At 43.4% G+C, this 26,566-nt stretch overlaps 1 protein-coding gene across 1 annotated transcript in view; it reads right to left on the bottom strand.

Moving 5' to 3' along the window:
• Positions 1-2,391: 2,391 nt before the first annotated feature.
• Positions 2,392-26,566, bottom strand: part of nr2e1 (nuclear receptor subfamily 2, group E, member 1) — a 36,135-nt gene continuing 11,960 nt past the window's right edge. The window contains exons 4-9 of the mRNA XM_072277608.1: positions 23,142-23,368; positions 15,213-15,359; positions 14,752-14,848; positions 11,605-11,754; positions 6,380-6,485; positions 2,392-2,554 (exon numbers count right to left, since the gene is read on the bottom strand). Of these exons, the coding sequence (XP_072133709.1) occupies positions 2,392-2,554; positions 6,380-6,485; positions 11,605-11,754; positions 14,752-14,848; positions 15,213-15,359; positions 23,142-23,368 (890 nt within the window). The remainder of the gene's footprint in view (positions 2,555-6,379; positions 6,486-11,604; positions 11,755-14,751; positions 14,849-15,212; positions 15,360-23,141; positions 23,369-26,566) is intronic.

The raw sequence follows: 26,566 nt of genomic DNA, 5'->3' as shown, positions 1-26,566 counted from the left end.
GTTGATTAGGGGTTGTGTAAGATATATTTTAAATCATGAAAAGTCTACATGGAATAGATAGGGATAAAAAGAAAATGCATGTCCTTTTTTAGGTAATTAATCAATGGATACGGGTTACTGCGAAAGAGTGGTAGAAGGAAAAAGATCAGCTATGGTCTTTCGGAAGATTAAAGCAGGAGCAAGGTGTTGAACAGCCAAGCCCCGCCTCTTTTTCAAATTTTCTTAGGGTAAGCTGTTCCCATTGGCGAAAGGATAGAAACCAAATGATATAGACTGAATGCAAATTCAAAGCGGTTTTTAAGAAAACTTTTTCTTATATACCGGGGTTTGGAATGCACTGGCAAAGAGGTTGAGGGTGGGGTTATTGGATGTAGAGTCAAATGTAGTTGGGACATGCAGGGGGAAATTGCAGGATTATTGGAAGAAGGCGCGGATTGCCAGTTGTTCATTGAGTGACCCGACAGGAAATCAGTGAGGCGATTCATGCTGCAGCCTTCCAGTAATTCAGAGCGGCTCTTAAACCCTAACGAAATTTCAGAGGCAAGATATGGGAAGTTGTTAAGGAAACTGGGAAACCGGGTGACCGATTTTGACTGTAATTTTCTGCATGACCAACGAGCTATTGGCGTTTACCTGATGAGCGTTTACCTGATGAGTGGTGAGTGAGACTAGGTGAGACTTGGTTTGAAGTAGGGCTGCCGAGAAAGATACTGCAAAATTGATTACTCATCTAATGCTGCAATGGTTCAAGCAGGCATAGAAGACAAGTCATACACGGTGTATCCACTATTAGTTGGCATTAAAATATTGCTTCAGACAATAATTAATTCTATGCCGAGTTTCTGGATATTGGTCTTCCACGAAACCACAGCCAAAGACAGATTGTCTACCTGAAATGCAAATTCTGTTTCGCTCTCCACAGATCGTTGCCTGGCCTACTGCACATCCACAGCATTTTCTGTTTTTATTTCAGATTCATATCGGCTTCATCTTTGCAAACCTGGCATTCCAGTTATTTAGCTAAAACCGAACCGCTACACGGCCAGGGCAAACACACTATTGGTATTAAACACATGTAAGAAGATGCGGCGGACACCATTAAGAGTAACCCGAGTTACTTGTATTTTCAGAGATTTATCTTGTCGTCCAAGGAAACTTCTGAACGTTGACATTTAATTGTATAATTATTCTCTATTCCAAATGAATTACAAGGGTCTTGACAACTCAGTTACATCTGATACTTATGCACAGAACAACGCAATAAACGTTCCGTTGGAGAGAAAAGAATATCCAAGTGCTGATTTTCTCAGTGCTTATTTGAAAGGTATCTCGTCCACTCCACGCTTCTCGCTCCAAGACGGAATAAACGGTGTACTTCGGCGTCCCAACCAACAGTGGGATCTCCTTCCCTACCGCGTTCAAACTGCACTGCTAGTTTAACCAAATACCTTAAGACAACAAAAAAAAGGCACTTATAATGGAGTCTGTGATTAGACAAACTTTGTCCAGTTGGTCTCCTGCCAGAACGAAAGCCTTCTATCTTGTGTCAGAGCAGCAGGATTTAGGATCTGCCTGCACGATTGTTCTCGCAGTTTTCCCGCCGAGAGTCAAGCTGCCCTCTCCTTTGGTCTCAGTACTTACGTCACCGAACAGCTGCTGGATCCGTCGCTTCAGACTTCACATTTGGCTTGTCTCATGTACACGTGTTGACCTTACACCCACGTTGGAAATGTTAACAACGACAACGAAAAAAAAAGAAAATTAAAACGATCTACTAAGAACCGCAGGAGTAAGTATACTGGGAAATACCACTACCGTACAAACATGCAGGCGCCTGTTCGGGAATAATCTAAACTGTTGCTTTCTTGCAGCCTGGTACAGTATAACTAACAGATCAGTTGAAGACTATGTTTTAAAGATCATTTGTGATTTTGGCAAGAATTATTTTGGAAACGCGACAGATGGGAAGTTTTGAGTTTTGCCACATTGAAGTTAGCTTCGGCCGCTTTTTCGATTCCATTCAGTTTAAGGATCAGTCAAGTTGGTCTAGCCACCTGAGCAACATTTCGCCCACCGTCAGCATCGAGAAGCCCCCAAAACGTTCATAGGGATACGTCGGACTTGCCAGTTTTCTGATGGCTTCTGTGGAGAAGAACAATGTTCAAGTTTGGGCTCGCGTTTGGGTTGGTGCGAGCTTCAAACAGTTCGAGTTGCAGGACGGGCAGTTTTCGGGTGGCGTGCTACACAATATCAACAACCCTTGGCCCAGTTTTATTTAGGCACACAAAACATGTGTTTGACAGTAAGAGTCATGAATGTTGTTAGTCTGCTTAAGAAGTTTCAATTATAACACCGGCGAGGTTGATTATCCGTGTGGGAAAGACTTAAGAGTTAAATATCGCTGGATTTGTACATGTCTGACAAAAGTCTTGTGATAGGGACATTGCCGATCGTTTTCTTGAAAAACACTTCCTCAATAGTCGAAGGGTTGACGGAACGTAAGGCCGGCAGAAGTAGAAGTAACTTGCCAAAGCGACACGGCTGTGTTGGGTATCTGGGGAGTACGGAGAAAAAAGAGTTAGCATTTTGAGGGCAGACAATACCTTCCCTTGTAAGGATTAACACGGTGTTCATATGTCAAGAGTTTAAGCGCGGAAGCCCGGGTGAACGTTTCGACGTGCCGTCGCGCACATCTCCCGATCTACAATTCTCCACTTGCGGAGCTTTGTTTCACTCACGCAAAGGGTACGTGGGTTTCGCAGACCGAGGCTGCATTTAGTTGCCCATCTCTAACTGCCCCTGAGAAGATGGTGGTGTTGGTGAGCTGCCTTCTTGAACCTGTGCAGAAACAAATCCCCCTCCGGTTAACCCAAGGTCAATAGAGGGGACCAACACATATCCACTGCGTGTGTTGTGTGGCGGCAGGGAACGACCTAAGAGACTGAAAAGCAAACCCCCCCCCCCATCTTTCAAATGATCTTCTGTACTGCTGGCGTGTAGAGTTGTGAAGGAGCATTTCCCTCACCTTTATCAGATGTGATCACCATCACATCACTCCCAAATTGTACTTCGCTGTTTATATTTAAGATTATTTTAAACTGGCGTGAGAGGTTAACTTCGTTCTTCTCTCTATACATGCTGCCTGGGTTGATGAGGATGTGCAGCATACTCCATTTCCACTGTAGATTTAAGACCCCATCCTTGTACTTTGCACCCAACAACACCACTTACAGAAGTGGCTGAACTACTGAGCGTTTCTGTTTTCGTTACTGGGATAAAACTGATTTAATGTAAAACATTACTGCCAAAAAAGAAAGAATGTCAGCCTATTTTGTAAATTTAAATGCTGCATCAGTGCTTTATGTACCCATAGCATTGCCTTGAACACTCCTGTTTAGTGTTTTTATCAGTTGACCAGGAAGTTAATAACAACATGGTATATTGACGAGAGCCGCAGTAACACACAATGCACCTTAACTTCATCAACTTTTTTTTTGGGTGGGGGGAGTAAAGCTCCTTTACATATTAAATAAAAACCAAACTCTGACAAGTGTCAGCAGAAATCAAAAGGAAGGTGTAACCCTTAGCACAGAAGCAAAAAAAGGAAAACATAAAGCATAATACTGACAATAGTTAATCACCTGTAATGAGCATGATACAATTAATACTCACATAGAAAAAAATGGGTTATTTAATAAAAATTATTACGAATCTCTTAGAGAGAACCCAGGCCTGAAAAACTTTTAAAAACTGCTTTTAAGAAATAACATATATGCAGATACATGAAATAGAGTGATGATTCTCAATGTGATTTGATAAGGTGTCCCTAAGAGACCGATAGTAAACCACAGCCCTAGAGTAACAAGGTCAGAGCTTCATGGATGTGAAGTCAGACAGAGGGTTGAAAAGAAGAGCAGATTTCAGCTGGAATATTGCAATTGGCAGTCAACCTCAAAAGTTCTGTTTTCCTTCTCCAGGCCTATACCCTCAGTGGCTACTTTATTAGGTACATCTCTATACCTCGTTAATGCAAATATCTAACCAGCCAATCATCTGGCATCAACTCAATGCATAAAAGCATGCAGACATGGTCAAGAGATGAAGCTGTTGCTCAGACCAAACATCAAAATGGGAAAAAAAGGTGATCTAAATGACTTTGACTGTGGATTGATTATTGGTGGCAGTTTTGAGTATCTCAGAAACAGCTGATCATGCACAACAGTCTATAGATTTTACAGAGAATGGTGCGAGAAACAAAAAAAAAATCCAAATGAGCAGCAGCGGTTCTGTGGACAGAAAAAAAAATGCCTTGTAAATGAAAGAGGCCAGAGGGGAATGGCCAGTCTGGTTCAAGCTGACAGGAAGGCGACAGTAACTCAAATAACCATACATTACAACAGTGGTGTGCAAAAGAGCATCTCTGAATGCACAATACATCAATCCTTGAAGTGAATGAGGTACAGCAGCAGATGACAACACCAGGTTCCACTCCTTTACCTAATAAAGTGGACACAGAGTAAATATTCTGGATTTGAGCATGGGAAGCGAAATAGCAGAAACACTGCAAATAGCAGTTTAAGGATGGGGGGGTGGTGGAGAGAGAGAGAGGGAGAGAGAGAGGGAGGGAGATGGGGAGGGAGAGGGGGAGGGAGAGAGGGAGGGAGAGAGGGAGGGAGAGAGGGAGGGAGAGAGGGAGGGGAGAGAGAGAGAGAGAGAGAGGGAGAGAGGGAGATCACTGAGCTGAGAAATGAAGGGAGGTTGGTATTCAGAGAAACGAAAAGTGCATTTCACTCCAAAATTGTTTCTCTGCAACAGTCCAAGGGTAATAACTGTAGAAGACTTAATAGTGAGCAGAGCAGACATAAGCTTCTGTGGCCAGAAACATGAATTTAGCTGGTGTGATGCCTCCCCAGTGGCGGGGTCAATACTGTCACAGAACAGTTGTAGGCCATTCAAAAAGCAGAGGGTAAAGAGTCAGAAACCTTGAATCACTAAGGTATTAATTATATAGATAAAATGATCAATGAGGTTGTGTAACTTGAGTCAAGGAAGTCCCTAGCAGGTTCATATGCAGTACCTTCTAAATTGTCATCTTGCGATTACATCCGGTCATATGTACATGACTTTAGGAACAGAAGTATAAACTAAGCAAATACATGGCTGGAAAGCTAGTGAGAAAGGAGAGGTTTAGATTTCAGGATCACTGGGACCATTTCTGGGAAAAGTGTGACTTGCACAAGCTGAATGGGTTGCATCTGAACCGGAACAGGCCTGGCAGGCTTGCGGGCTGGCTTGCAAACGCTATAAGTGGTTGGTTTAATTGATTTGACAGACTAATGCTCCACAGATTAAGAGTATGGTAGGGGTGATGGTCAGCCAAATACAGAAGGAAAATTAAGTCAGTCCAGTCAACAGAGCATACATCGACATGGAAAGGCGCATCAGAGAAATGCAAAGCAGGATTGCAACTATTTTAAAGCAAGGAGTTTGACAAAAGTAAAGCCGAATGAACTGCAGGCATTGATTAACAATGGGAATATGATTTTATCATGGAGACATAGGTAAAATATTGAAGGGACTGTCAACTCAATGTTCCAGGATGGTAAATATTTAGCATATTAACGAGCAGGTAGTACACATTGCAATATTAATCAAGGTGTCTATGACTATAAGAAGGAGAAGGTACATCCCAAAATGCTCTTTAAGTGAGTTCAGATTGTACTTTGGAAGCAGCAAGCAGGTGATGAATCATTGGGGTATACTGCAGGTCTCCTAATCAGCAGCAGGAAAGGATATGATGGCAAATAGGATCATAATAGGAAGGGATTGCAACTTCCCTAATGTTAACTGGGATTGAATTAGTGTGAAAGGTTCAGAGGGGGGGAAATTTTTAAAGTCCATCCAGGATAGATATTTGAGCCGGTATGTGGATAATCCCACTAGAGAAGAGACAATACAGGCACAGTGAGGGGAGTGTCTGTGGAAGAACATAGCTCTGTAAGTTTCAAGGCAGTTACAGAAAAGGATTGGAATAGACCAGAAATTAAGGTCCTGGGGAAAGTTGATTTCAATATCCTAAGACAGAAGCTGGCAAAAATGGACTGAAGCCAGTATGTTTACATGTGAACAATGGGAATCATTCAGAAATTAAGTAATGGGAATTCGGGGCTTGCTTGTGTGTTTTAGAACAGGGGTATAAACTATTTTGAGCTTTTTAAGCTATTTTGATCAGTTGAGGGATTTCTTTACTTATTATGGTTAGCAAATCTGAAGGTCATGAGCCAGTAATTAACCTCTAAGGAAACCCGTTTCACCCTTGCGACCCAGATGCACTTAACATGTACTCCAGTGTGGGTGCAGGCCCCACTCTCTCCTCTACCTGGTGTGGATGTAGCTATTAAGGGTGAGCTGAGCCTCATCTTGCAGAGCTGCGATTGCTGAAGCATTGCGGAAATTCCTTAGCTCTGAGCCACTCTGTGTTGGAACTAGGGGTAAAAAAGAGAGAGAGAAAGAACGCAATTAATAACATTGTAGTCTTTGGTAATCTTTCCCTAGAGAGAAAAAACTTGTTCTGTTAAATGGCTTCATCAAATCACAACATAAAACTATCATTAAATAAACAGAAGTGGGAGGGTATGGTGGGTGATGGTGGTGGATGCGTGGTGACGGAGTGACAGGGAGTTGGGTGTTAATGAGGTTGGGTGATGGTGCTTTGAAAGATGAGGTGGTCATGGAAGTAGAGATGTGCCAGCAGATTGGGAAATGACGGTAGGTGTAATGGATTGTGGTAAGATGGGTGGAGATGGTCGCAGGTAGTGGGCTGGGTGTTGTGGTGAGCAGGGACTGCAGAGAAGAGGCCATGGTGAGCCACTGTACTATGAAAATAGCCTCATGATCTAGACCAAGCGAGAAGGAAAGAAGCAATTTTCTAAACACATGATTCAAAATAGGCTTGCAAATGTGATCTACTTTCAGTGAACCTTTAACTTTTCTTTTGTTTTTGAACATTATAGAGCACATTCATGCATCAACAAAAGACACAAGTCAATTACGTACAAAATATATGGCCTTGTGTAAGGCTGGTGATGTTGAGTTCCGATGGGTGAATCCGTACTCCACGTAACTGGTGTTAATTCCTTTGCTGTTCTCACCCTTGGAGGTGTTTCTGCATTGTCAAGGTTTGTACTTGGATGGATTCAAGTGCCTTGTCGGTTGTCCATTAATAAGCTAAGTGATTCTCTGGGGACCAAAGGTACCTTAAAGCATTTTGATCTACAAACATTGTAGATCTGAACACCTATCAAAACGAACCTTGATTTGAACGATTTCAGATGGCCAACCTCTGCAGTTTGTTTTGGAACTTCCCCCAGGTACTCCCTGTAGAAGTTGCTTACCTCTAGCATTCTAATGAGCTACTCCCCACCCTTCACACCCTCTTTCAGCCAACACCATTCTCTTGCTCTCATCCTATATTTCATTGCTCGCCACACCTATCATCCCTCTCTGCAGATGAACAGATACCTGGTTCCTAATTTTTATCTGTTCTGATTATTTTTATCTGCTGCTCGTTGGCTGCCAGTGACCAGTGGAGTTCCATGGGGGCCAGAGTTGGGTCCATTACTTTTCACACTGTATGTTAATGACCTAGATGAGGGAATGGATGGCTGTGCGTCCAAGTCTGCAGATGATACAAAAAGAGGTAGAGGAGCTGGTAGCGTTGAGGAAGGACTTGTCCAGATTAGGAGAATGAGCAAAGAAGTGTCAGATGGAATTTAGTGTAGGGAAGTGTATAGCCATGCACTTTGGTAGAACGAACACAGGTGTAGACTATTTTCTAAAATTCAGAACTCAGAGATGCAAAAGGACTTGGGAGTCCTCATGCAGGATTCCCTGAAGGTTAACTTGCAGGGTCAGTTGGTAATAAGGAAGGCAAATGCAATGTTAGCATTCGTTTTGAGAGGACTAGAATATGAAAGCAAGGATGTAATGCTGAGGCTTTATAAGTCATTGGTCGGACCACACATGTAGTATTATGGGCAGTTTTGGACCCCATATTTAAGAAAGGATGGATGGCGTTGAAAAGGGTCCAGAGGAGGTTTACAAGAATGATCCTGGGAAGAAAGAGTTAACATATGAGGAGTGTTTGATGGCTCTGGGCGACCTTAGTGAAACCTACTGAGCATTGAAAGGCCTGGATAGAGTGGACATGCAGAGGATATTTTCAATACAGAGAGAATCTAGGACAAGAGAACACACCTTAGGAATAGAAGGATGTCCTTTTAGAACAGAGATAAGGAGGACTTTCTTTAGCCAGAGGATGGTGAATCTGTGGAACTCATTGTAACAGGTAGCTGTGGAGGCATGTCACTGGGTACATTTAAAGTGGATGTTCATAGGTTCTTGATTAGAAAGGACATTAAAGGTTATGGGGAGAATGCAGGAGAATGGGGTTGGGGGCAGGAAGTAAATCAGCCATTATCAAATGGTGAATCAGATCATCAGATTTGATGGGCTGAATGGCCTAATTCTGTTCCCATGTCTTGTGATGAAAGATCATCCACCTCGGTGCTAATTCTGGTGATCTCCCTGCGCATACTGCCTGATCTACTGAGCACTTTGAATAACCGGCTAGTGATCCAGAAAACCAAGTTCAAATTCTACCAGAAGACACAAGAGACTGCAGGCACTGAAATCTAGAGCAAAAGCAAACTGTTAGAGGAAGTTTGTGCATCGGGCTCTATCTGCAGAGACAAAGCGACGGTTGACATTTCAGAGCAAAACCGCATCAAGACTGAGAGTGTAGGGGGGAGTTGGACAGTGCGAAGAGGTGAAGGGGAGGGCTGAAGCCCATCACCACCCCTCACTTGCCAGTCCGTGCGTCATTCCCGCCCTCACCCCTTTACACTGGCTATCTCTCCTCCACAGTCTTCGTCATGACATGCCCCAAGTGTCACCCATCTCTTTGCCTCCACAGGTGTTGCCTAACTCCTTGAGTTCCTACAGCAGATTGTTTCAAGCTCCATTAGACTGCTGGTGAACATAAATTCAGCTAACAATCTGAAAAGTAATAATCAAAGTAAACAATCAAAGAAATGGATGCAACTATCAATGCTTGAGAGCTTCAAGTTCCCAGGTGCAAATGTCACAGAAAGCTTGTCCTGGTCCAACCACACAAATGCTATGGCCATGAAAGCACACTCGGTTTCTCTACTTCCTCAGAAGGCTAAGAAGGTTTGGCAAGTCCGCAGTGACCATCACCAATTGTTACTGCTGGGCCACAGAAAATATGCAGGTACATTGAAACATGATATGACAACTGCTCTGCCCGAGATGGAAAGGAATTGCACAGGGGTGTAGACACAGACAAGTCCATCATGAAAAACATCCTCCACTCCATTAATTCTGTCTACATTCTCACGGGCTCAGGAAAGCGAAAATCAATCCAAGATGCCTCCCATCTATCTTCCCCCCCCCCCCACCCCCACTCCTTCAATTCAACAGAAGATGCAAATGCTTGTAAACATGCAACACAAGGCTTTTTAAAAACTCTAAATGTGTTCTTTCTTGTATTATTTATATTTAATTCTATATTTCTCTTGTGAAGGTTGTGGTTCTGATGCTATCTGGCTGCAATGCTACTGCAAGTAACTTTTTCATTGCACCTCTGCATGCATTTACGGTACCTGTGCATATGACAATAAACTCAACGTTGACTTTGACAATTATAGAAACCACTGGAATGTTGTAAAAATACATCTGATATTCGGTTCCCTCATACCCCTCAGGGGAGAAATTTGCTATCCTTACCCAGTCTAGTCTATGTGTGACTCCAAACCCACCCCATGTGTGACTCTTACCTGCCCACTGAAGTCGCCTGACAAGCCACTCAGTTCAAGGGCATTTAGGGATGGACAGTAAATGCTGGCCTTGCTAATGACCCCCAAATCCCCAGGGAGGAATAAATTAAATTAAAACTCTCTGCTTTTTTTTTCACTAAGTGTGTGAAGTTTGCCAAAGTTTTCTCAATGTCATACCAAATCTGTGCAAACTTCTAAGAAAGTAGAGGTGCTGCTGTGCGTTTACATGTTGGACCTCAGACGGATTGGTCTGAAATGATAACACTGGGGAATTTAAAGTTGCTGACTTTTCCCACCTGTGACCCCCCTGATGAGGACTGGCTCACGGATCCCAGGCTTCCTCCTCCTGTAATCAGTAATCAGCTCTTCCATTTTGCTGGTACTGAGTGACAGGTTGTTTGTCATGCAACCATTCAGCCAGATTCTCAGTCTCCCTCCTGTATGCTGGTTTGTCACCACCTTTGATTCAGTCCACAACAAGTCATCAGCAGACTTAAATATGGCATTGGAGCTGTGCTTAGTCTCACAGTCATGAGTACAGTATAAAGCGAGTAGAGCATGGGGCTAAGTACCTGTGGTACACCTGTGCTGATGGTGATTGTGGAGGAGGTGTTGTTGCCAATCTGAAGTGAGGGAATTGAGGGTCCAATTTCACAAGGGGGTATTGAATCCTAGGCCTTGGAACTTATTGATTAGTTATGAGGGGATGATAGCATTGACTACAGAGCTGTAGCACATGAAGCACATCCTGATGCCTGCACCTTCTCTATCCAGATGTTCTAGCGCTGAGCGAAGAGCTAGTGAAATGGCATCTGATGTTGACCTTCTGAGACAGGAGGCAAATTGGAGAGGATCCAAGTCACTTCTCAGGAAGGAGTTGATATGTTTCATCCCCAATTTCTTAAAGCACTTCATCGCGGCGAATCACAGGTACAAAAGCTTGAAAGCACATACCACCAGGCTCAAGGGCAGCTTCTACCCCACTGTTATAAAATGGTTCCCCAGTACCATAAGATGGACTCCTGCCCTCACAATCTACTTTGTAATGATCTTGCACCTTATTGTTTACCTGCACTGCACTTTCTCTGTAGTTGTTACACTTTATTTTGTGTTATTATTGTGTTCCCTTGTTCTATCTCAATGTAATGATTTGATCTGTATGATCAGTATGCAAGACATGCTTTTCACTGTATCTTGATACATGTGACAATGATCAATTCCAATTGGCTGGAAGAACTCAGCAGGTGGACCAGCATTTGTGTGTGGGGGGGCAGTATTGAAGGGATGGTGGTGATGGAAAAATTGTCAAAGTGTGGGTGGAATCCCTGCATAGGGACGATCTCGATGAAGGGTTTGGGACTAGAGAAATCAACGGTTCCCCCCCCCCACACACACGTCCTCCCGCAGATACTGCTTGACCCCCTGTTCCTTCAGCAGGTTAATGCTCCAGATTCCAGCATCTGCAGTCTCCAGTGTACCCAATTTTAAAGCAAGTTCCCGTCAAATACCTCAGTATACTTTCAGAGATCCCAATCCCTAGTCCTAAATACTTAATTAATACCACTCCAAATGCCATCAGCAACGACGAGGCCCGTTTTCCAGGTACAAAATTCCCAGTGATAGTTTGCGATGTGGATAACAACAGCCCGAAAATCCCGGGCTTTGGGAAATGCTGCGATTTTACTTTTGGTTTTAAACTGGGAATCCATGCCGAAGGTTTACACCTCGCAACAGACTACGAACTGACCGGCTTTGAAAGTCACGATGCACTTCAAACAGGCGAATTCAGTGGCGTCTGCGCGGAGCTGACGGAATCGCGCCACCACTTCCTGCAGAGCGTGGATTTCCGCGATGATCTTGTTCAACTTCTGGGAGTCGGTGTTATCGCTGTTCATTCCTTGAGGAAAAAGAGAACGAAAGGGACGAATTTAGTCAGCTTTACTCTCCGTCCGTCACTTTAGAGTGACTCGGTTTCTTCCTGGCATCAGATCGGTTTCTGGACTTGTGAAGGAAACCCTTCCGCAAGTTTTATCACAGCAACCGCTTCAAAGTCTATTTCATCACCCTCAACGATTTCAGATCGTTACGGAAAAATTTATGCGATTTTGACATTAATACAATAATTCAGAGAGTAATTCAAAAAGGTACTGCTCATTATAAAACCTTCAAACTAGGAGTAACACCGAATGTATTTGCATATTGTGGTTGTGTAAGTAAACTAGTGATCCATATCCGTGATGAGAGTTTAACTGGTTATTAAATAGTTGGTACTTAGCTCTGTCAGTGATACATCGCGACACAGCTGTCGTTCACCCCGCCTTCACAAATCCATGGGGCGAGGGGACTAAATGACAAGAGATGACTGGCATGCGGCATGTCAGACATCGGACTGTGTACCCGGTGACTCAGAAACAGAGAGGAAACAAACAGTGCCATACAGGCCCTTCGGCCCACAATGCTGTGCTGAACGTGTACTTACTTCAAAAATTCCCATAGCCCTCTATTATTCCAAGCTCCATGTACCTATCCAGGAGTCTCTTAAAAGACCCTATGGTATCCGCCTCCACCACCGTCGCCGGCAGCCCATTCCACGCACTCGCCACTCTCTGCGTAAAAAACTTACCCCTGACATCTCCTCTGTACCTACTTGCAAGCACCTTATAACTGTGCCCTCTCGTGCTAGCCATTTCAGCCCTGGGAAAAAGCCTCTGAATATCCACACGATCAATGCCTCTCGTCATCTTATACACCTCTATCAGGTCGCCTCTCATCCTCCGTCACTTCAAGGAGAAAAGGCCGAGTTCACTCAACCTATTCTCATAAGGCATGCTCCCCAATCCAGGCAACATCCTTGTTAATCTCCTCTGCACCCTTTCTATAGTGAGGTGACCAGAACGGAGCACAGTACTCCAAGGGTCCTATATAGCTGTAACATTACCCCTTGGCTCTTGAACTCAATCCCACGGTTGATGAAAGCCAATACACCGTATGCCATTTAACCACACAATCAACCTGCGCAGCAGCTTTGAGTGTCCTGTGGACTGGGACCCAAAGATCCCTCTGACCATCCACACTACCAAGAGTCTTACCATTAATACTATATTCTGCTGTCATATTTGACCTACCAAATACTCAGCAAGCATTGTAAAACGATGGGGCTAATATATGCGAAGTTAACGAGCAGTACCATCAACTGGGACTTAGGTCTCCGTTCATGGACGTAACTTTACACCACTTGATGGGTAGAAATTGGATTCCTTTCAAAAGCAAACATGAACACGCCGTTAATACTTTGCTTGTGCTGTCTGTGACTTGAGAGCTGGCTCAATCTCAGAAGGGCCTCGCCACCAGAGGCAGCGAGAGAAGGCTAGCGATCCCCTCTCCACCCATCAGTTGTTTCCCACCGTGCCGGTAGTTTTCCATCATGCGGACAACTCCAGTACCGTACCGCAGCAGAATTATCAGGCGGGTTGTCATTGTCCTTACTGTGAGTTAGTTTAGCAAGATTGCTGAATTCATTGAAAATGCTGAGGCTCCCGACGGTTGATTTTAAACAACACACAAAAAATGCTGGAGGAACTCAGCAGGCCAGGCAGCATCTATGGAAAAAAAAAGTATAGTCGACGTTTCGGGCTGAGACCCTTCTGCAGGACTGGAGGAAAAAATGCTGAGGAGTAGATTTAAAAGGTGGGAGGAGGGGAGAGAGAAACTTGTTGGGGGAGGGATGAAGTAAAGAGCTGGGAAGTTGATTGGTGAAAGAAACAGAAGGCTATGGAAGAAAGAAAAGGGGGGGGGAGGAGCACCAGAGGAAGGCGATGGGCGGGCATGGAGATAACAAGAGAGAGGGACAAGGTGATGGGTATTGGTGAAGGGGAGGGGGTGGCATTAGTAGAAGTTTGAGAAATCGATGTTCATCAGGTTGGAGGCTACCCAAACGGAATATAAGGTGTTGTTCCTCCAACCAAAGTGTGGCCACATCACGACAGTGGAGCAATGTGTGTTTTGTGTGTGTTGCTCGGATTTCCAGATTTTCTCGTTTCTGAGTCGATTTTAAAACCAGGAAGATTGGCATCCGCATCACAAAATGCTGGAGGAACTCAGCAGGCCAGGCAGTATCTATGGAAAGGAGTACTGTAAACGGTGGACATTTCGGGCGGAAACCCTTCATCGGGACTGGAAAAGAAAAGGTGAGAAGTTAGAGTAAGAACGTGGGGGAGGGGAGGAAGAGGTGGAAGGTGGCAGGTGGTAGATGAAACCAGGAGAGGGGGAGGGATGTGTGGAGCTGGGAAGTTGATTGGTGAAAGAGAAGGGGGAATCTGACAGGAGAGGCTAGAAGACCTTGGAAGAAAGGGGAAGGCGCACCAGAGGGAGGTGATGGGCAGGTGAGGGGGGAAACAGGAATGAGGGAATAATGATGGGGAGTAGGGGCAATTACCGAAAGTACGAGAAATCGATTTTCATGACATCACGTTGGCTACTACCCGTACATTTCCACAGATGCTGCCTGACCTGCTGAGTTCCTCCAGCATTGTGTGTGTGTTACTTTGGATTTCCAGCATCTGCAGATCTTCTTGTCAAATAGGCATCCAGGAACTTTCCACACCGTTAAACTTGTAATGCCACGAACTTGCACAAAGAGTTTAAAATCTACGATCTTTGTAACTACTCTGTAGTTTTGCGCTCGACGTTATAATCGTCAGTGAGTTTCACACGAGCAAGGAATTTCAATGTACCTCGTTGCCTATGATAATAAACTAAAAGTAATCTAAGTGCAAAAGGAGGTTTCTTCGACGTATGTTATCTCCGTGTAGTCACATTCGTACCGAGAATTGCAAGTGAACTGTGTTTTGACATTAATCACAGTACTGTATATCATAAATGTGCGGCGACTCACCGGATACGGCCAGCAGAGTACTGGAATCGATTGGAATGGCCCATTGGGCTATCCCCAAAACAAAGAGCTCCCTCCACGCATCTTCCAACAGAATTAGCTGGAATGAGACGAAGCGCAGAAAAGTCTCTGTTAGTTTTGACAATGTGCCCCTCCCCCCAATTTTATATTTGAAAACAGTTGCAATGGCTTTTTATTGGCTTTTCTCCAAAGGTTTATGACCTGATTTTGATTTCTTGTCCAGCGTCGGCGCGCCCTCCTACCTAGGGGAACCCATTCACTGAACCAATGAAAGAGCCCACATTTCATCCCAGAATTAGCTTCCCTCCCTATCTTTTACGGGGACGGCAATGAACTGGTATCGCTCATGTGAAGACACCTGTTGCTTATGATTTCCGTAAACTGGACAGCGTTGCCTGAGTGTTTGGGATAATCGACAGTAGGACAAGAAGGAGTGCACTAACCTGATCTTGGAAGGGGAGCGTGGAAAAGGCGGGCACGCTCTTCGCCCACTTGATGCTCATGAAGAGAAGCCTCGCGGCCGATTCACACACCGATTCAGTCGCCACTTCGTACAGATACATTGGCGCTCCGTTGACTTCATGTGGGTACTGTGAAAATGAACGCGGCGTCATGCATTGCTTGGAAAGGCAGTGCAGTGGAATAATTGAGGATATTTATGGTGCACAGACAGCGGCTATCTTTCATTAGAAGCTTGAGGAGAATTGGTATGTCACCAAAGACACTCGCAAGTTCACAAGAGGTACAGCGGAGCGCATTCTAACCGGATACATCACCCCTGGTACGGAGGGCCCACTGGAGAGGATCGGGGGAAAAGATGCGGAAGGCTGTAAATTCAGCCAGCTCCGTCATGGGCAAGAGTGTCCCCAACATCGAGGCGATGCCTCAGTCAAAAAGGCAGCATCCATCATTAAGGACTCCCATCACCCCGGTCATGCATTTTTCTCTTTGCTACCATCAAGGAGGAGGTACACGAGCCTGAAGACACACACTCAACGTTTCAGAAACAGCTGCTTCCCCTCCGCCATCAGATGTCTGAACGGACAATAGAACACTTCCTCATTATTTTCCCTCGCTGTTTGTAGTACTTATTAAATTTATTTTTATATATACTTATTATAATTTACAGTTTTTATCCCTGTGTAATACAACGTACTGCTGCCGCAAAACAACAAATTTCACGACACATGCCGGTGATATTGAACCTGGTCATGATTCTGAATTCTGAGCTAACTGTTGCCCTCTTGGGTATTTAAATTCTTTCTCCTAGCACATTAATTTATTGAATGGCTCGGCGCAGAAGGTGACCATTTGCCCTTGTATCCCTGTCTGATAGAGTCCGCTCAATTAATTCTTCTCCTGTGCCCTTTTCGTAATCTTTTAGCTAATCATTTCCATTCTGTGCATTTTTTTCACTGTTACTTGTGAATCTACTTTATAGCAGTGCATATCCAAATACAGCAAGGTACTTTGAAAAGTGCATCTTTATGTCACGTCTAGCTCATTTGGTAATCGCCTTAAATCATTGTTGCCTATTTTGTGAGTTTTCTCTCATTAGACATATGCCTCTCATTTGCACTACCAAAATCATTCATGTGTTTTTCTACCAACTAATCGCCTGACCTTTCCTGATCTAAAGGGAAATCTTGGGGTTTTCCATCTCTGTATAAGTGAGTTCCTTCATTCTGGTAAATCCATTCTGCATCCTCTCCAAATTCATCTAAAAGTGTGGTGCTAAAATCTGATCAGTATTTTGCATATAGTCAACTGTTACTTGACTTCTTTGCATTAAAAGTCATACACAATACCCGCTAATTTTACTGAAGAATCTAAGTCTTCCTGAAGTTGGTTCTGATCCTCACTGTTTAGTGAATGGACTGTAGATGTCAGCTTTATCCCTCTCCTCCTTTCCAGCACCATTTTAACATTTCCAGGTATGTACTGTTACCATATTGACACTGTAGTCTGGATGCTTCTCAAAACTTTGAGGTCCACCAGCCATTTATTATCAATATTTAGCAATAACTTCCTATCCAATATTGTCACTTACTCTTTGACCCACCTCCATTTTGTAGCCCCTATGGCCAACGTCTTTTCTAGTGAAAACTCTGATACATTCAGTTCAAACTTTGATTTTCTGTCTGCATCCAAAAGCAGGCATTCTATTTAACTCCTAATCAAACTTACCTTATAGTTGTGTACTCATTTCCTATTCATGCATTTATAAAAGGCTTTTGGGTCATCTTTTATGTTTGCCTCTAATCTATTCTCATTGCCTTTCTTAGCACCTTACTCATTTTTAAAATCTCCTTTATAATTTCTATACTCAACTTGCTTCTCTAGTACACTATAAACCTTATAGGTATCTCAAGCCACCTTTTTTCCTGTTTTATTTTATTCTCATACAAGAATATTTACTTTCAGATGACCTTTCATGTTCCTTCATGGGATGTGTTTACTAATTAATGCAGTGTGGTTAATAAGTTACTGAACTAGCAACCGGAGTTTTGACCATTGATCTTATATTCTGGTTCAGGTCCTATCACAGCAGCAGGGGAATTTAAACCTAATTAAGTAAATATGGAATTCTTTTTTGGGGGAAGAAAGTTTGTCTCATTAATGGTAACCATGAAACTACTCAATAGATTATTTTTAGTTGCTTGAGGATTTGAGTACAGAAGTGAGGATTTCTTGCTACAATTATATCAGACATTGTGAGAACACACCAGGAGTATTATGTGAAATACTGGTCCACTGACCTAAAGAAGGAAATATTGCTACAGAGGTAAGTGCATTGAAGATTCACCACTGTGGTTCCTGTGAAGATGGGTTTTCATATGCGGAGTGACTGAATGGACTCGGCATTCATGTGGAGAAGATGTTTTCTATGGTGAGGGTATCCAGAGCTAGAGGGCACAGCCTCAAAACTGAGGGGTGACATTTTAGAACAGAGGTAAGGAGGAATTTTTTTAGCCAGAGAGTAGTGGATCTGTCGAATGCTCTGCCAAGTCCATTGGTATATTTAAGGTGGAAGTTGATTGTTTCCTGATTGGTCGGCACATCAAAGGATGGCAAGAAGGCAGGTGTATGAGGTTGAATGGGATCCGGGATCAGCCATAATAGAATGGCAGAGCAGACTCAATGGGCTGAATGGCCTAATTCTGCTCGTATGTTTTTATGGGCTCATGGTCTTATGACATCTGTTTCCTAGGAGGTGAACTAGTCAGAGGCCATGATAATGTAGATTTAGGACGAATGTATCCCCTGGTAGGGTAAAAGTCTCAAATTAAGGCAAAGACCATTGAAAAATGAAATAAGGAGAAATTTATTCACTCAGAGACTGGTTAATCTTTGGGATTTTCCATTTTTGATTGCTTTTACTGAATCATCAATAGATTTCTAGATATTAGAGGAATCAAGAAATATGGGAAAGATCAAGAAAATGATTATGAGGTAGAAATTAAGCTGTGATCTTTTTGAATGGACTTGATAGGTTGGACGCATACTCCAGCTCCTGTTTCATCTGTTAATCCATTAATTTTTAACCTTTTTATTCTATCTTTATGCAACTCTCTGAATTTAGTCCTCCTCCAACAATATATTTTTTACACTTGATTGCTTCTTGTCATTTTCCATGACTATTCTAAGTCTTTTTTATGTTGTGATCATTGTTTCCCAAACACTTTCCCATTGAAACTTTACTGATAAAATTCCCTAGAACCAATAGAAGCACTACATTTTTCTTCGTGGAGCAAAAACCAAGGAACATAGGAATATAAGTACATGGTCCCCTGAAAATGATGGCACAGGTAGTCAGGGTGGTGAAGAAGGATTTTAGCAGACTGGCCTTCACCAGTCATTGAGAAAAGAAGTTGGGTTACGATGCATCAGTAGCAGAAGATGTCAGTGAGGCTGTAATTGAAAAATTGTGTTCAGCTTTGGTGACCTTGCTAAAGGAAAGATGTCATTAAGCAAATCAGTGCAGAAGATATTTACAAGGATGTTGCCCATACTCAAGGGACTGGATTTTGGAAAAGGGTTAAGGCAGGTAAATTAACCACAATTAAAAGGCATTTAGCCTTGAACATGGATAGGAAAGGTTTCCCAACCATTAATCAAGGGTTCCATTGACCCCAGGTTGGGAACCCCTAGTTTAGAGGGGTATCGGCCAAATGCAGACAACTAGAACTAGCATCAATAGGAATCTTGTTTGGCATGAACCAGTTGGCCCAAACGGCCTGTATACATACTGTATGACTCTATGAGTCTATGACAACAAGATAAGATAGGATACAATTGGTCAAGAGTTTCCAAAGTGGAAAGGTCACCAATCTGCTGGGAATATATCCTTGGTTACCGAGGGGTGAAAATTACCTAGGCTCTGGCTAAAGCCTGTCATTGCTCTATAGATGTCTAGATTTTGCCAGAGAATAAGTATGCAGGAGTTGGAGATGAAACATTACTTCTATAGCACCAGATGTTTGGAATGGATTTGATGGGGACATTTGAGAGAATGGTATAAGTAGATGCAATAGTAACTTTTTAAATACAATTCTATGCATATCTAATGTTTTAACAAACTATGGGGAAAGAGCATGAGATTGAGATTAATCAGATAGTCAGAGCCAGTAGAGACACTATGAGTATAATAGCCTCATCTAAAAACCAAAGCTGAGTACAGGCAATACCACAATCAGAAGGAAGATTTTTCCCAATAATGTGTTTTTTATGCCTTTTCACAATGTATATGTTGTTAAAATATATTTGTTTTTCTCATGTTGGCTCCAATTCTGTTCTCCTCCTCCTCTTTGTCTTCATGTTCACAATCTTGTATTCCCCACAGTTCTCAACAGTAGAAACAAGATCTATCATCAAACACTGTCAAACTTCTAAAGATGTACTGTTGAAAGTATCCTGACTGGGGGCATTATGCTCCGGCATGACAATGTAAGAAGCTACTGAGGGTAGTGGAGTCAGCCCATTACATCACTAGTACATCCTTCCCCACCACTGGTAGTATTTACATGGGGTTCTACCTCAAGCAGGCAACATCTACCATCAAAGGTCTCCACCATCCAAGCCACGCTATCTTCTTGCAGAAGCCCGAAGTCTCACGCCACTAGTTTCAAGATTGGTTGCCTCCCTTCAGCCATTCAGTTCTTAAACCAATCTGAACAACCCTAATCACTACCCTAGCTTAGCAACACTATGACCACTTTGACTTTTTCTATAGAGGACATTCTTTCTTCTAATTGTGTCCTTTCTTGTATGTTTTGTGTAATTTATGCATAATTCATGTTTTTCTTGTTAATGTTGTGTGCCTGTGATATTTCCGTAAGTGTTTCACTTCGAAGTATATTGTCCTGGTAGAGCACAACCGCCTATAGCAACGTTGCTGTCGAATAAGGTTGTCAGGACGGACTTTAATATCAGTTTGAGGGGTGAATGTCATGCTAAGCAGACAAGAACGCACCGGCAACCAATCCATTGACTTTATCCAATTAAACAAACCTGACTGGGTGTAAAACGACGATCCACTATCACCGAGTTTGTTGCAGGGACTATGTCATATCTGGTTCAAATAAGGAACAATTTGCCTAACCGAGCCCTTCCGAGAAGCCACAAAGTTGGACAGGGCACAGTCCCCGGCCATCTCCAGTCCCTCGATGAATAGCGCCGTATGACGAAGCAATCGTCAAATGACGGGTTTGCCTCCGCGTTCCCAAAGCTCCGCGGAACCACAGATTTCCTGAGGGCTTTGGTATTTTGGATCTTTTGATTGTGGGATCGGTATTTGTTCACCGGGGGAGGTACATTCTCAGACCAGGAACACAGCACTGGTTAAGACCATAGTTGTACTTCCTTCAACGAAGAGGGAAACAGAGGTTCACGGTCCACAAAAGGCACTAATAAGTAAATTGATAGCTGCACCGTAGGGAGCCTTTGCAAGCAAACATGTCTGTGCCTATTGAACCCCAGACCTGTTTTTTTAAAAAACATTTACATATTTACGTAATCTAAAGCGATTTGCGCTCTTTTTAAACAGTCCAAATGCGAGCCGGAGTCTGAGAACAAAGTGGTGATGTCATTGTGGATTGTTGTGGTTGTAGGTAGAGGGTGCTTTTTGGCCTCGTGAACTGGGATCGTTTTCAGTTGACGGGATCGGGTTGCACTGGAGTCAATCCGCATTTTACAGTAGTCAGGTATATTGTTCTCGGATAAATAGGAGATGGTTCGCCACACAAGGCTACAAAGGGAAATGAAAACTGCCGCGCTGCCATTTTCCAACTGCGGATTAAACAACTGAATCTTTTCACATGGGGGTTAGCGTGGGTTCACTCACGGGGTAGAGCAGGCAACAATAGGCGCTAGCTGATATAAACTACTGCTCTCTCCCTCTTTCTTGTATGGCAGAGAACGACCGCAAACATCCTAGTCAGATGATCATTGCGTGTGAGTCGCTTGTATGGATGAAGATATCTTCCTATGTGAATATCCATCCCATGCCCACTATATAGTTGTATGTGACACTATGTGTGTGTGTGTCTAAGGCATTTCAATACATTAGTGGCAATCAGTGTAGATAAATGCATGTATGAGCAATGATGGTTATTTTGTGCTTGGGTGTTTCATGGTTTGTTTCTGTCCGGCTTTTGTGTCCGCATATTTGTGTGTGTGGCTAATTACATCACGGTATTGTGGCAGCAAACATCTGAACAGAAAGCAGGCTTTTGTAATGAACTGAAAGCAGAAAAGTAACGGAGGTAATCTGGAGACCAGGCAGCAACTGTGGAGAGAGAAACTGGCTTAACATTTCGGGTCAATGACTTTTCATCAGAAAGTATACATGTGAGAAAAATTCAGGCTATCAGGAAGACAAGTGGAACGTTGGCCTTCATTGCCAGAGGGATTGAATTTATGAGTAGGGATTTTATGCTGCAACCGTACAGGGTACTGGTGAGGCCACACCCTGGAGTACTGCGTGCAGTTCTGGTCTCCTTACTCGAGGAAGGATATACTGGAATTGGAGGCAGTGCAGAGGAGGTTCACCAGGTTGATTCCAGAGATGAGTGGGTTAGACTATAAGGAGAGATTGAGCCCCCTGGAACTGTACTCACTGGAATTCAGGAGAATCAGAGGGAATCTTATAGAAACATGTAAAATTGTGAAAAGGATGGATAAGATAGAGGCAGGAAAGTTGTTTCCACTGATAGGTGAGACTAGAACTAGGGGACATAACCTCAAGATATGGCAGAGTAGATTTGGGATGGAGATGAAGGGGAACTGCTTTTCCCAGAGGGTGGTGAATCTGTGGAATTCTCTGCCCAATGAAGCAGCAGAGGCTACCTCAGTAAGTATATTTAAGACAAGGTTGGATAGATTTTTGCATCGTAGCGAATTAAGGGTTATGGGGGAAAGGTAGGTTGGTGGAGATGAGTCCATGGCCAGATCAGCTATGATCTTATTGATTGGCAGAGCAGGCTTGACAGGCCAGAAGGCCGACTCCTGCTCCTAATTCTTATGTTCTTATGAGAAGACAAGCATGTTTTAAGTGACAGCAGGCAGGGGTTTGGAGAGGCGAGAACATCTCATAAGATTGAGGCCATGTGAATCAAGATGACTCAGATACTGTTAGTGTCGAGGGCAGTGAGGGTTGGTTAATGACAGCTGCGCTGTTTAGAGGGGATGTCAACAAAGGGAGACACACATGAACGAGGACAAAGGAGATTTTTAAAAAAACTATGTACTAGAACTGTGAAATTAAGAACACAAGTCGCTGAAAATTTGGAATTATTGAAATACTCAACAGGTAAGGTAGCATCGGGGGAGATTAATGTTGCAGATCGATGACCTTACATAGAAATGTCTATGCTAGTTCTCTTCTCTCTGCAGATGCTGCCTGACCTCATGAGTACCTCCAGCACGTCCTGTTTTTGTTTCAGATTCACATCATCTGCATTAGAAGAAACAATTTGAGCTAAGTAACTATTAATATTTAAATAAAAATTGGGCCCTCGTTTTTATTGATACAAATGCTTTTGTGACTAAATAAATTAGAGAAATATTTTATGCAGGAAACCTTTCTGCCTCTGGCTGTATTCACTAAGAATTAATGGCATCAATTATTCACAGATTTTCTTTGCTGTTTGATATCAAAGGTGAAAAAGGACATGGAACATGGAAGAGTGGAGCACAGGAACAGCTCTTTTGGCCCATGATGTCTGTGCCAACCATGATGATAAGTTAAATTAATCCCATCTGCCTGGACGTGATCAAAGTCCCACCAACCCTGGCTGTTGATGTGTCTGTCGAGTGCATCTTAAAGGTGACTATCAATATCTGTGTCATTACTATTGTAGATAGTCATTTACCTTTGGAGTCGGCTGTGGTAAGCCTACTAGCGCCTGATGATCTGGCCCAGTATTGAGGTCAATGTTGTGTGTCTCTAACTGGGTTACAGCAGTGAAGAAAGCTGGTCCAGGCAATGCAGCAGATGGGTAAGGAGTGACTCCTCCATTCACTTCCTTATGCCCCCGAAAATATAGAGCTACTTGCTTCCTTATCGTGGATGTTCTGGGTCCTCTTTCATGTTGCACGGCTGTGGAGAAAAAGCGTAAGAAAACATGACAGGAGCCAAAGAGAAACAAATCAGGTGTGCTTTGGTTTGATGATTAGTCATTCACTTAGATCAGGGAATACATATTCATTCATTCATTATGTGCATGTTGTATAATGTGGGCAATCATGGTCTTGACCATGATTGTTCTTGGCAAACTTTTCTACAGAAGTTTTTTGCCATTGCCTTCTCTCTGGGCAACGTCTTTACAAGAAGGGTGACCCCAGCCATTATCAAAAACTCTTCAGAGATTGTCTGCCTGGTGTCTGTGTTTGCATAACCAGGACTTGTGATATGCACCAGTTGCACATATGACCATCCATCACCTGCTCCCATGGCTTCATGTGACCCTGATTGGGGGGCTAAATGGGTGCAACATCTAACCCAAGGGTGACCTGTAGGCTAGCAGAGGGAAAGAGCTCCTTTCACCTCCTGTGGTAGAGATGTATGGAATTTAAGAGTAACTGATTCCCTTCGGTTACAAAGGAAGAATGAGAATTTTGAGCTGCACTAATTAACCCTAATTGAATCATACTGTTCAGAAGAAATGAAGAAAAAAGTACTCTAGATATGGCAGATCTTCGAAGTAGTTTACACTCGATGCATCCAAATTATTTGCCTACTTTTAAGGTAAATTGATTACAATGGACTGCAGTGCTTTAATTTACAAGGATGAGAGGAGATCCTATTAAATACATGGAAAAATCTTAGAGTTTTTGAGTTACTCAAGTCTGTTTCCTTTGATGGAAGGATAGTATAGAACTAGTGTCTGTTGCTTCAGGCTAAGAGTGGGACATTGCAACTGAGACGCAGGAGGATTCTAAAGTGAAATTCTCTAATCCAGGATACTCTGGTTACTCTGCTAACTATATGCAATAATTTTCCAAGTGGACCACAACCTTGTCGTGGTTTGGAGGCTTGTGTGTCTCAAAGACCCAGAGAAATATATTGGCTGGAATCAGGGTCTTATGCTTTGGCTCTTGGTAGGGTCACCCATGCCAAACAGTAGAGGCCAGACTAAGAGTGGTCCACCAGTCCTCCAGGTTCGGGGGTTCAGCTCAGGGCTAACCACCCTGACTGGTAAAACAAAATTGTTATGGAAACAGCAATGAAGAATCCTCTTGCATCTGAGTGCGGCACTATTTCTGAATCTCCACCCAAGACTTGCATGACTGACAGTAGTGAAAACCAAGAGGAGGCTACTGACACAGTGAACACTGCCAGAGATGGAGGACCTTCATTGCTGCCCTAAACGCCAGTAACAGGCAGACATCGTCATCATAACAATAATGATAAATTCTGAGGCACAAAGGAAATCAAGGAATACAAGTATACAGTGGTAAAATGGGCTCAGACATGATATTGTTGAAAGACAGAGCAGGCCTCAGTGAATGTATGGTCGATTCCTGCTCTTATTTCTTGTACCCACTTGGATATTCAATACCTCATTATCTGTCGTGACATTCACTTTACAACAGTGGCCATTTAAGTACTTAATTGGGTTTAAAGTGTCTTGCCCAATGGAGGTTTTGAAAGACACTATGTAAATTAATAGGCCATACACTGACTTGAGCCTATTCTGCCTCAATAATCTCATGCCTGCCCTAATTCCACTCTCCTACCATATTGCCGTGTCCTGCGATTCTCCATGTAATTAATCCGAGATATATCTGCCTTGACTATACTCAGACATGGTTCACTGAGGTAGAGAATTCCATTTCAGAACCGTCCTGGGAGAGGAACATTCTCAGTCCACCCTCTATCCTGAAACAATGGTTCTTCGCACTTACACTGATGACTTCTTCACCTGGTGGACAATAATTTACCATTTTCCAGTATGTTGCGCTCAGCGACCATTTCATGGGGTGCACCCACTCATTAATGGAAATATCTAATCAGCCTATCATGTGGCAGTAGACATGGTCAGGAGGTTTATTTGTTCAAACCAAACATCAGAATGGGGAAGAGATGTGAGCTAAGTGACTTTGACTATGGGATAGTCGTTATTACCAGACAGAAGATCAGCAGTTTCGGAGACACTCAAACCAGAACATAATTGATGAAGAGGCGGAGTTAAGATGGCGCTAAAAGGTGACTCCTTTACTTGCATCTTCGGAAACAGCTCCATTTCCATCTTTAATATCTCTGTTTTCCCATTTCAGGGTTCTTTTGAAGACCCTGGCCTGGAGTTACACGCTGACCTCGGTTCTTTGCTGGAATGGGACCCGTTCTCGGGGTTTCAGGACTGGCTGTTGTTCGGCACGCCTCGAATTCGGAAGCCTAAGATCTCTGGTGTCAGGACAGGAGATCCGTGTGTCGTCGGGGGAGTCAGGATATCTGCTGTGGGCCCGAAGACCCGGGATCTTTGCGATCTTCGGGCACAGAGCTCGAAAAAAAGCGACGTAACGGACTTTTTAACATCGTAAACCAGCGAGTTGTTTGTTACAGCAACACACATCAAAGTTGCTGGTGAACGCAGCAGGCCAGGCAGCATCTGTAGGAAGAGGTACAGTCGACGTTTCAGGCCGAGACCCTTCGTCAGGACTAACTGAAGTTGTTTGTTATGTCTCCCCGCTCTCTGGGAAGATGGAGACATCTTTTTCTCCCTTATTAGGGAGAGAGAGAGAGAGAGAGAGAATGTCGAAAGCCGGGTGTTACGCGAAGTCTTTGGGGTAACTGCAAGTCTATATCTTGCTGTCGCCTTGCTCACGCTTGAGGGCTTGGTGATGGTGCCGATGTTTTTTTTGCCGGTGGGGGGAGGGGGGATTGTTGCTCGCTGCCGCTTTCGCACTGGAGGGAGGGGGAGCTGGGGGGACTTGGGGTTCTTACGTTTAACCTGTCGTTCATTCTTTGAGGCACTTCTCTGTTTCTGTGGATGTTTGCGAAGAAGAAGTATTTCAGGAGGAAGATTGTATACATTTCTCTGCCATTAAATTGGACCTTTGGACCTTTGAACCTTTGAAAGGAAGGAAGTTGCTGGCCACAGAAAGATATCAATGGATTTATTTCACCGGGCTGAAAAGCAGCAAATACAATTCAGTCCAGAAAATTGCAAGAAATGCATTTGGGGAGGGCAAACAATGCAAAGGCATGTACATGTAACTGAGATGTGCAGGGAAATAGAAAGATCTAGAAGGATGTGTTTAAAAATCCCTTAAGTTGCTGAGAAACGGAATGTGC

Source organism: Mobula birostris, chromosome 2, assembly GCF_030028105.1.
Source record: "Mobula birostris isolate sMobBir1 chromosome 2, sMobBir1.hap1, whole genome shotgun sequence".
Taxonomy (NCBI): domain Eukaryota; kingdom Metazoa; phylum Chordata; class Chondrichthyes; order Myliobatiformes; family Myliobatidae; genus Mobula; species Mobula birostris.
Note: the sequence above shows the minus strand (reverse complement) of the source record. Positions and strands in the feature narration are given on the sequence as shown.